The 12442-nt window shown below is 48.2% G+C and overlaps 1 protein-coding gene across 1 annotated transcript in view; it reads right to left on the bottom strand.

Moving 5' to 3' along the window:
• The window catches only part of LOC106819559 (bifunctional glutamate/proline--tRNA ligase-like), a gene marked incomplete in the record, with an annotated part of 27627 nt that overhangs the window by 13154 nt on the left and 2031 nt on the right, over positions 1-12442 (bottom strand). Inside the window, 2 exon segments of the mRNA XM_014824176.1 lie at positions 5652-5779; positions 6073-6212. Of these exon segments, the coding sequence (XP_014679662.1) occupies positions 5652-5779; positions 6073-6212 (268 nt within the window).

The following is a 12442-nucleotide window of genomic DNA, read 5'->3' on the forward strand; positions in this document are numbered from 1 at the left end:
GGGTGCGTTCCTAGAGACGTGGTCATTGGCTGGAACATTCAAGCCTGACAACTGTACAGCCACAGTCGGACCACTTTGCACAATAGCTTCGGGGCATAGGTGCGAGCAAGTCTGGGCTGAGGGATGGACGCGCGTACGTCGACACGAGCTCACACGCCGCTGCGGCTCCGGCCGATGGAAGATGAAGCAGGGAGGCGCGAATGCCACGAGAGGAGTCGTCGAGAAGCCGCAGGGCATGAGCTGAACGTGACTGCTTCCTCCACCAGGCTGCTCTCTCCTGCCATACCGACAAGAAGCCTTCTCTTAGCTTCCTTCCTCTAGTTGGTTCCGCTTTCTCACTCGGCTGTCGCCTCTCGTACTCCATCGCCTCCAGTCCACTTGGTATGCTTCGTCCTGTGCTCTTTGCTCTCTCGTTCGATGTCCTCACTCCCCACCGTTGTACGTGCTCTGGTTCCTCCTTTACTTCCCTCGTTCAATCCTCCTGTACTCCCCTCTCTCCATTCCTCTCTTACTCTCAGCTCGTCCCACCCGCACGGCTTATTCATTTCCTATATTTTCTATTTCCTCTCCATGTTACGCTCTCTCTATATCTCACCATATCCTCCTCTCCACGCTCTCATTCCCTCCGTCCCTCCCTCTCTTTCCCTTCTCCTTTCCTTTCTCCCTTCCTTTCCTTCATTCCTGTCCTTTTTCCGTTTCTTCCTCTCGTGTTTCGCTTTCTTTCCTTTCTTTTCCTTCCCTCCTTCTTGCCCTTCCTTACAGTCCTAACTGGCGCCGCCCCTCCTTCATTGCCTCCCCTTACTCTCCATTCCTCCAGTTTCTCCACGCTCTCGCCTCCACTCCTTACTCGCCGTCCTCCTCGCACACAGCGGGCGAGGGACATCTCCATTCGTTAGTGAGAAATCCTTAAACGAGAAAAACCCTCGGTAGCCACACGGGTCTGAGCCCGCGGCGGCGCACCCCTGGCGGAGATGCGCCTTGCCACTGCAGGCAGACGAAATCTAAACCAAGCAAACGCGCCGTGCAGCGTTTAACCATGTGTCGTGATGTACAGCGTGGGCTTTCGGCTGCGGGTTGTAATTAAAGACGGCGCCTCCACACTCATCTCCATGCAGGAAGCAGAGACAGTGGCGTGCAATAATGAGACGGCCCGTGTTTTTGCTGCCGAGCTCCTCACAATGTAGCGAAATTGCGAATCCTATGTTGCCGTGACATCGACATTGTATTTACCGGCGGCATTTCTTCTGCACCGTTCACGTGCTAATTGGGTTGCGGTCTCGTCAGCCCGCCCCCCCCGCACCGCCGTAGTTTCGGTGTTGGAAGTGTGTAGGTTTCGAGTACCTAGAATTTTCGAATGCCGACTAGTTTCTCGTTAACTGTGCAATTACGATGTATGCAGTCATGGCTTGTGGCGGTGTTCGCTACGGAGTAGAGCCCAACCCCCGTCGCGGCCGCTCCCATGTGTTGATCGACGTACGAGCGAATTCGCCAATGTCTCATGCGCGATGCAAACAGGGCCTGTAAATTTAGACACAGAGTTGACGGATCAGTGTGCGGGCGGTGGTCAGCTGTATCAGGCAGCCGATTAGGGTAATTATACTATATACTGGGTCAATGGCATCGGAGCGTTGGTGATTGATGCACGAACATCGGTTGCGTATTCTTTCACGATAAACCGCCCTCTTGCCGTTGATTAACCGCCGAGTCTGAGCTCTGATCGCCGATTCGAGTCTGATGGAAATGGGGTCTTACCGTCGCTAATCTCAAATTCCTCTGGGTTGTGTGGATCTCTCTATATTACGTTCAAGCGTTTGCGCTCATAGTACGGTTAGGTAGGCACACCGGCTAATGGCAGCCAGGGTATAACGGGAAAAAACTGGCGCAGCGCCTAAAACGCCACATAAAGTATGCCTGTACAAGCAGGGTGGAGACTGTGGCAGGTACTTCGTCTCCACTAATATTCGAGTGGTGAAGTTGCTCGCTTGCAAACTTTTACACGATTTTTGTCAGCGTGTCCGCGGGCTTCAGACTCGTAAACCGAGCGGCTCACAGCCGAGCACTTGGAGCGTCTCAATAAAGAACAATAGGCTAAATCCTTATATAGTAATCCATAACGCATGTAAAACGTGGCAGAGGCGTGCTGCGGTGTTACGTCGTGTGTTGCAGAGAGGCATTTGAACGGCATTCTTACAGGAAATCCAATATCGGCAAAATTACGGCGAAAGAACGAGTACTTTGGTATTAAATGACAGTATCGTGGTTTAGTTCGCATTATTTTTCTTTACTTGAGATCCGCTCCATGTGCCCGTGCGAGCCCGGTGGTCGCTGGGGGCTGAATGTTAAGCATTAGGCGCAATGAAAGCCTATGCAGGATCGAGGTCCTGCCCGGCTTGCTGGCTGTCTCTCGCGTGTCTCGGGCGGCGGCTGCCGAAGATTTCCAACTCGTGCCGTAATACGCACTCTCCACGTTGAGATGATGCTTCTTTTACACGTTCGGCGCGCGAGCGGAGCCTGTGGGCAACCGTGATTACTGTTCCTCGTCTTCGCGTGGATGTCGTTTTTTTGGCAACTCGTGCGGAGACCGCTAATATATGATAGAATTTTCGTATGCTCCCCCCGTGAAGACTGGCGCTGCGTCGTTATGGGTTCGGGTCTGATTTGACGTCGTCGTGTTCGATGGCAACCGCGAGTGCGGAGCTGTGTTTTTTCCTCAAACGCGAGCAATTTTTGTATGTCATTCTCATTGCGGCATACGAGGTTCATATTGCGGGCATTTCCTTCTTAAGTTTTGGCGAGCTGAATAGACGATGGTGCCGTGATATCCGATCACGTACGTATGCTGTCGAAATGAGTCAGTCTAATTGCGTCGGTTTTATTGAATGAGCGAGCAGGATGTACAGCAGCTTACACGCTTTTACTTTTTCGCGGGGTGCATTATTGTTTTCTCCGGTGATATCTTGATAGCAAGTGTTGTAGCGCAACGCGATAGGGCTACATACTCTTCGCTACTGTCACTAATACACGCATATAGCTGCTTAACTATATTCGACTCGACTGGCTTTCCATTTTTTATAGGTTATATATATAGGCTGTACGTTATTGTGCCAAATCTGCAAGTGTGTCGCCAACCTTTGAAGAAGCGGCGTATACATTGTTTATCGCTACTACTACTAGCGGTATTATTTACTGCAGCCCGTGTCCTGTGCACACCACGCACACGCGCGCAGCCATGTCTGCACGTACTATTGTTTACTCCTCTGATGTGCTGTGGACTGCGCGTGATTCGCAACTTATCACGGAAGTGCTATCAGTATATTTCACCGTTCAATAGCGGTTTAAAAAAATGAATGCAAGCAGAAAAACCAACCACAGTTTATAAGTTGGGTGAAAAACTGTTGCGGGAGCGCCGTGCAGGCGAATCTTTAATCAGTTTTTGCGCGGCGCGATGACATATTTTGTCGCGGGTGTCTTGGCAGTGTGTTTTTTTTTCTCGGGTCGTTGCTACTGAGACCGTTAGCAATTTGTCAATCACTCAGGTACGCTATGAAGTACGGACCGGATCTGTTCTATATGCTCGGCTGCCATTATAAAAAATGATTTGTTCGTATTGCCCAACCCGACGACCACCCCAAAAAGGGCGCGACTCAAACCATTTTTAATTGATCTTCCGCCATCTCTGTCCTATTAATCTTTACAAATTGGTATCAACTTGTACAGTTATATAAATTGTAGGCAATGACGATTATTGTCCCAAAGCAAAACAAACATTCCCATAAAAGGGTCTCCACACTAAGCACACGCGAGCGTGTGGACACCCAAGCTGATTTGTAAACCACGACGACCCCTTCAAAGAAAAGAAGCCTACCCTACGTACCCCAATCTTTTAGGGCCTGGGTCGGGTGAGGGCAAACAACAGATTTTTTTTAATTGTGGCTTGACGGCTGGCCAGGCGTTCGTGCAGTGGGGATAAAGAAGATGGTCGACGGCGGGTTTTGTTTGCATTGCACAGTGGGCGAATTATACATTATTGTGGACGCGGTTTATGCCACAGGTACGGACGTAGTAAGTTCTGCAAGAGACTATAGGAGATAAGACAAGACCAAGAGTACGTCAACTAAGCAGTTCAGCTCAATTCTAACACGATACATCAGTTCTCAGTGCCCCTATCGAAGACAGAAGAGCGTTTACGTACAACGGTAAACCGTATCACGCATTTCGCGCCTTCTTCAGGGGCGTGTTGTCGCTTGTTACATAAAGCTCCTGATAGGTAAGGGTAGTTCCCTCCACGTATTTCATACGTCGTGACTTCGACCCACGACCGCGTTCTTCCTCTTACGTCATGTCTCGTTTTAGCTCACCCTTGGCCAATCGCCTTTAGCGATAACTGTGCGGTAAGTATTACATAGTGAATTATCACTACCGAGAAGAGTGGGGCCTAAGGCATTTCGGCACTTGGCTCGAATCCTATGGTCCAATTCTGGCCCATGGTGTCAGCATATTCTCTACAGGTTGGCAGTTTTGCAGCCTTCGCGGCTCGGTACTAGAGCTGCCTGTCACAAATCCGCAGAATTTTCGGCGGATTCATCGACTCCGCGTGCGTTTCCGGCTAGCCGCTCAGTCCCGAGCCACGGCTGCCTCGCTTTGATTCAGTCCACGCGACCTTCCTATCGCGTCGTCTGTTTGTACTTTCCCTGACACCCGGTTTCGTTCCCTGCTCGCCATCGATTCCTCGCGCTAGCGTGTGGATTGCCCGCTTACACTAAGTTGCGCAGGTTGTTTGTTCTCGATAATCTGAGGTCAGCACCAGTGTTCCCAACATGGGGGTCCCGCGGACCCCTGGGGGCTGCCAAGGATAGTCTGGTGAGCAAGTTCAAAATTTAAGAGGCCCCAGCGTAAAATGTAAAATTACTCACGATGGCTGCTAACGATAAACTTTCAAAATTTCACTGTTTCGTTGTTCTTGTGATGGTAATTATTATCAGCGAGTAAGATATATATAGGATCTTAGATCCTATATCTACATGATCCTATCTACCTCATATAGTTCCTATACCGATCATTCTAATCCTATCCTATCCGACTCGCTCATACTATATTCTAACTCCTATGGAGATATCCTACAGGAGGCTCAGATCCGTGTAGATCGGGTCAGGCGAATCCTATTATCTCATATGGTATGCCCGTGGAATCTCCTCTTATCTACCCTTTCTCGGAATATCTATGCAAACATCAGTATTGGCACATTGTTGTGCGGGGCTAGAGAACTCGTTTTGACGATCCCCCTCAACGTCCCGAATATCGTGACCGTACGTCAAGCGATTAAGATTTGTGCCCAACTGTTGACGCACGGACGCACGCTCATGCGATTCTACAAGCTTCATCTGACTATGTCAGATGAGCTAAAAATGGACACACACTATAGGTAGAGAATACTTTGGGTGTTTCTCTAGAGTGTCAGATACATATATGCAGAGCTATAGGGGGTGAAGTTTCCCATCTATAAAACAGACACCTGTTTATATCGGATACTTTTAGGCTTTCAATCCGTGATCCTTAAATGCAGGTTTCACTATAGTGATGCTGCTTGGTAACAACAGGAATTGGTGTCACACTGTGAGATTAAATGTAGTGGATTAGGACCGCCTACTCACCCACTGGCTTCAGGTGGAAAGCGAACAACAACCTTGCCCTTCTCCGCTCCTGGAAGCTCGACGAACTTGCCCTCGTCTTTCATTTTCTCTTTGGCTGGCGCTTCCCTTCTATTCTTATCTACTCCTTCCTTTAGAAAATGTGCACATACACACGGTTAGAGAACCTAATGAAACTGCAGTGAACGGCAGTCTAGAAAAGCATACCCATTCACACACTGGGGCCATTTTCACTGCAGATTTTACGCGAGGAATGGCAGGCACGGGTTTTGCGATTTGGAGACTATATACCACAGCTGCCACTAAACACTTCTGTCTGTGATTACAGCATTTGGCAAGCTATTCTTGCAAGTACCATGATCGCAATACTATAAAGCCAGAGGTGACAGGCAGCCAACGAGAAAGCAAATGTTAAAACTGGTACCTTTTTCTCTGCAGGCTTCGTCGCGAGTCCAGGCACTTGAGTAAGCGCACCTTTGAACTGTGGCTGTGCGGCCAGGTGGTCGAACCATCGCTGAACATTAACGCTACCTTGAAAGGTATTACCTGACCATGCAGGTGACCCTACGAAGCCAAATACAAATTGTATTAAACCAGTAATGTTTACCTAGCACTTAATCACCATCAATATTTCTAATTGAGAGAGTTAGAATTTAATAGCTAAAACATATCTACCCCGCACAACCATGCAATGTTGCCATACTGAGTTGATAATATCAGGAGTAAGATAATATAGGATCTTAGATCTAGGATCCTAGATATCCTAGATCCTAGATATCTATAGGATAGATATATATAGGATCGGATAGGATAGGATAGGATATCTATAGGATAGATATATATAGGATCCTAGATATAGGATCTAGGATCCTATATTATCTTACTCCTGATAATATTACATCCAAGAACAACGAAACATGAAATTTTGAAAGTTTATCTTTAGCAGCCTATCGTGAGTAATTTTACATTTTACGCTGGAGCCTCTTGAAATTTTGAACTTAGCTCACGGACCCCCAGAACTATCCTTGCGGACCCCCAGGGGTCCGGGGACCCCATGTTGGGAACCACTGGTCTGACTCTAGATTATATGAGAACAAACAACCTGCGCAACTATAGTGTAAGCGGGCAAATCCCACACGCTAGGGAAGCGATGGCGATGCGGGAACGAAACCGGTGTCAGGAGAAATGTATAAAACAGAGACGGGAAGGTCAGCGGTCGGGCCTGAGATCAAAGCGAGCCGTGGCTCGGAAATCACAGTCATGAATCCCCGAACTCTTGCGGATTGTGACAGGCAGCTCTAGATACCGACCGCGAAAGTGCCAACCTGTAGATGACTATGCTGACACCAGGGCCAGAATCGGACCATGGATTCGAGCCAAGTGCGAAATGCTTACCCCACCTTATTCGGTAGTGTAATTCAGTAGTTGTAATGCTTACCGCACCTTATTCGGTAAGGCCGATTGGCCAAGGGGGAGCTAAAACGAGACCGGTGACGTGGAGGAAGGGGTCGTGGGTCCGAGTCACAACGTATAAATAGTGAGGGACGCCCCTCCTCAGGATCTTTTGTACAAGCAACACCCGCTGAGAAAGATGTAAGTGCATGATACGGTTACCGTTGTAGTAAACGCTCTTCTTTTCGATAGTGCACTGAGAACTGATGTATCGTGTTAGAGATTGAGTGAAACGCTAGTTGACGTTACTTCTTGTCTTGTCTTATCTCTATAGTCTCTTGCAGAACTTCTACTTCCGTAGTGCGCATAACGCGTCTACAATAATGTATAATTCCGCCCACTGTGCAATGCAAACAAAACCCGCCTCGACCATCTTCTTTATCCCCACTGCACGAACGCCTGGCGGCCGTCAAGCCACAATTAAAAAAATCTTTGTTTGCCCTCGATCACCCGACCCAGGCTAAAAAGTTTGGGTAGGTAGGTAGGCTTCTTTTTTTGAAGGGGGTCTTTTTACAAATTCAGCGTGGTGTCCACACCCTCGGTGTGCTTGTGTGGAGATACCTTTTATGTTGAATGTTTGTTTTGCTTGGTACATATAATGTATTGCCTACAGATTTATATAATGTACAGTGATACAATTTGTAAAAAGATCAATAGGAAGAATGGGAAAGATCAATAAAAATGTTTGAGTCGGCCCCTTTTTGGGTGGTCGGTCGGGTGAGGGCAAACAAACAATATTTTTATAATGGCAGCCGAGCATATAGAACATCCGAGATAGATAGATCATATAGATCCCGGTCCGTACTTTAAAAATTATAGCGTACCTGAGTGATTGACAAATTGCTAACGTCTCAGTTAGCAACGACCCGAGAAAAACACACTGCCAAGACACCCCGCGACAAAAATATGCATGCGCGCGCAAAACTGATTAAAGATTCGCCTGCACGGCTCCCAACAGTTTTTCACCCAACTTATAAACTGTTGTTGTTTTCTGCTTGCATTCATTTTTTTTAAACGCTATTGAAGTGGATTATACTGATAGCATTCCTATAAGTTGGATCACAGTCCACAGCACATAGAGGAGTAAACAATAGGTACGTGCAGACATGCTGCGTGCGTGCGTGCGCTCGCCCGTGTGTGCGTGCGTGTGCGTGTGTGCACAGGACACGGGCTGCATAAAAATACCCTAGTAGTAGTATGCATAAACAATGTATACGCCGTTCTTCAAAGGTTGGCGACACACTTGCAGAATTTCACAATAACGTACAGCCTTATATAATACCTATACATACAAATTTAAAGTCAAATGGAGCCCAGCAGAGTAGAATATAGTACAGCAGTATATGGTAGTATTAGTAGCATTAGCAGTAGTATGTAGCCCTACTCGGCTTGGCTACACATTTCTATCAAATATATCACCGAGAAAAATAATCAACCCGCGAAAAAGTAAAACATGTAAGCTGCTGTACATTGCTCCTCATTCAATAAACCGACGCAATAGACTGACTCATCTTAGGACGGCATAGCAGTGAGCGTATATCGACTATCTCTATATCACGGCACATCGTCTATTCAGCTCGCAAAACTTAGAAGGAAATGCCGCAATATGAACCTCGTATGCCGCAATATGAACCTCGTATGCCGCAATAGAATCACAACAAAAATTGCTCGGTTTTTGAGAAAACACGCTCCGACACTCGGTTGCCATCGAAACGACGACCGTCAAATCAGAACCGAACCCAACGAGCAGCGCCAGTCTTCACGGGGAGATAGAAAATTCTATTACGTTCGCACGAGTGCCAAAAAAACGAATCCACGCCGAAGACGAGGAACAGTAATCACGCGTGCCACAGGCTCCCGCCGTGCCGACGTGTAAAAAAAAAGCCATCATTCAACGTGGAGACGGCGTATTTACGGACGAGTTGAAATCTTCGCCAGCCGCCGCCGAGACACGCGAGAGACAGCCAGCAAGCTCGGCGACCTCGATCCTGCATAGCTTTCATTGCCGCCTAATGCTCTAACATTCATCCCCCCAGCGACCACCAGCGCTCGCACGGGCACATGGAGCGTCTCAATAAAGAAAAATAATGCGAAATAAACACGATATGTATTTACTACCAAAGTACTCTCTTTCGCCTATTATTGCCGATATTGATTTCCTGTAAATGCCGTTCAAATGCTCCTCTGCAACACACACGTACACCGCACGCACGCCTCTGCACGGTTACTGTATAGTGTATTATATATAAGTATATTTAGCACTATTGTTCTTTATTGAGACGCTCCAAGTGCCTGTGACCGCTCGTTTACGAGTCTGAAGCCCGCGACACGTGACAAAAATCGTGTAAAGTTTGCAAGCGGCAACTTCACCCATCGAAATTAGTGGGAGACGAGTACCCTGCACATCTGCACCCTCTGCTTGTACAGGCATATTTTGTGGGTCAGGGTGCGCCAGTTTTTTTCCGTTATACCCTGGCTGCCATAGCCCGGGTTGCCTACGTAACCGTACTAGAGCGCAAACGCTTGAAGTATATAGATAGGATCACACAACCCAGAGGATTTGAGATTGCGAACGGTAAGACCCACATTTCATCAACTGAATCGGCGATCAGAGTCTCAGACTTCGGCGGTAATCAAACGGAAGAGGGGCGGTTTATCGTGAAGAATACGCAAGCGATTTTCGTGCATCAATCACAACGCTCGTGATTGCCAGTATAGTTAATTACCCTAACGCCTGATAAGCTACACCGCCGCACACTGACGTAACTGTGTTAAATTACAGGCCTGTTTGCCTGCGCATGAGGGACATGACGAATTGCTCGTACGTGCATCAACACATGGGAGGGCCGCGACGGGGGTTGGGGTTATTAGCGAAACACGCCACAGCGATGACGCATACATCGTAATTGCACAGTAACGCAACTAGTCGGCATTCAAAATTCTAGACTGAAACGCTACAACTTCCACACGAACTACGTGCGCGAAAGCAGCGCAACTCAATTAAGACCGTGAACTCAATAATCCGCGTAAATACAATGTCATGTCCGGCAAATAGATTCGCAATTTCGCTACAATGTAGGAGCGCCAGCAAAAACACGGCCGCTCTCATTATTGCACGCCCACTTCTTCCTGCTTCCTGCATGGAGATTATGTGGCGAGGCGCCGTCTTAATTAAACCCGAGCCGAAACCCCGCTGCATCAACACATGTAAACGCTGCAGCGTTTGCTTGTTTATTTCTTGCTGCAGTGGCAAGCGCATCTCGTGTTGGCTAACGAGGGTTTCTCGTTAAGGATTTCTCACTAACGAATGGGATCCCTCGCCGCTGTTGCGAGGAGGGAGGAGTGGAGGAAGAGGTGGAGAAATGGAGGAATGGAGGAATGGAGGCAATGAAGGAGGGCAGTAAGGATGGAAGGAAGGCAAGAAGGAGGGAAGGAAAGAAAGAAGAAAGAAAGGAAACACGGGAGGAAGAAAGGAAAGAAGGAAGGAATGAAGGAAAGAAGGAGAAAAGAAGGAGGAAGGAGGAAGAGAGGGAGGGACGGAGGGATGGAGCGTGAGAGGGAGGAAGGGTGAGATATAGAGAGGAATGGAGAGAAATAGAAATATAGGAAATGAATAAGGGTGGGCTGGAGAGTGAGAGTAAGAGAGGAATGGAGAGAGGGAGTACAGGAGGGATTGACAGAGGGAGTAAAGGAGGAACAGAGCGACGTACCAAGTGAGGAATGGAGAGGGAGTAAAGGAGAAACAGAGCGACATACCAAGTGAGACTGAGGGATGGAGTACGAGAGGGACGGAGTGAGAAAGGGAACCAACGAGGAAGGAAGCTAGAGAAGGCGTGAGGCATGGAGAGAGCAGCCGAGGACAGCAGTCACTTACAGTTGCTGCGGTTCTGCGACTCCTCTCTGGCTTCGCGCTCCTGCTTCATCTTCTCGGCCGGCGTGTCGTCGACGTACGCGCGTCCATCCCTCAGCAGCTTCTCGCACATGCCCAGTATTGTCGCAAAGTGGTCCGACGTGTGGCTGTACATGTCAGGCTTGATGTCCAGCATGACCACGTCCTCTAGAATCACCTGGCGAGAATTGGCGCGCACACGTCAGCGATATGCCACCCCGCCCATCGATTCGTCAGTCCGATGCATCCGTCCGTCCATCTGTCGATCCATCTACCATCAATGCATCCGTCCGTCCGTCTGTCGATCCATCTACCATCAATGCATCTGTCCGTCCGTCTGTCAATCCATCTACCATCAATGCATCCGTCCGTCTGTTCGATCCATCTACCATCAACTGCAATACCGCACTCAGTCGTACGATCGCATGCTACCAATCAATGCATCCTCGTCGCAAGACTGTCTGATCCATCTATGGCATCAATGACATCCGTCCCGTCCATCTGTCGATCCATCTACCATCGAATGCATCCGTCTCAGCGGTGCTGTCGATCGCATCTACACATCAATGCATCCGTGCGTAACACCCACGATCACACTGTAACCCAGATCCCAATCTAACCCAATCAATGCAACTCACCGTAAAAAATTCCAGTAACCAGACTGTACGATAACGCATCTAACGTCATCCATAGCACACGAGTACAACGTACCGTCTGTTCAATACATCTATAATCAATGCATCATGTACGTACGCTATCACCTGAGTCAATCCCACCACGTGACCATCCAATAGCACCATTACAACGTAACCGTACCATAACCTTCGAATACCACCTACCATCAATGCATCGTACTAGTCCGGCATATAACTGTCGCTCACATCACTAACCCATATCAAACATGAGCATCAGACCGTAAGCGTACCATATCCGTGTGAATCCACTACTACCATCACATAGACAACTCTGTCCGTCATACAACCACACCCAGACGAAAGCCTGTCGATCCACATTACCCATCAATGCAACTCCTCCCGTCATCTGTCGATCGATCTACAATCAATGGCATCCGTCGTCCATCTGTCGATCATCTACATCAAGCAATCGTCTGTCCATCTGTCGATCCATCTACCATCATGCATCCGTCCGTCACATACTGTTGATCACATCACCTCAATGCATGCCGTCTTTCCATTCCCTGTCGATCCATCTACAATGCATGCATCGTGCTCCGCCTGTCGATCCATCTACATCAATGCATCCGTCGTCCATCTGTCGATTCCATGCTACACATCATTGGCATGTACCGTACACATTCCCCTGATCGATTCACCTTACACTCAATGCAATCACAGTCCATACCGTCTGTCGTCCATCTAACTCAAATGCATCCGTCCATAAACCCTCTGTCGATTTCACCTACCATCAAATGGCATATACACAGCCATAACCG

This window comes from Priapulus caudatus, unplaced genomic scaffold (genome assembly GCF_000485595.1).
Source record: "Priapulus caudatus unplaced genomic scaffold, Priapulus_caudatus-5.0.1 Scaffold39, whole genome shotgun sequence".
NCBI classification, from domain to species: Eukaryota; Metazoa; Priapulida; class Priapulimorpha; order Priapulimorphida; family Priapulidae; genus Priapulus; species Priapulus caudatus.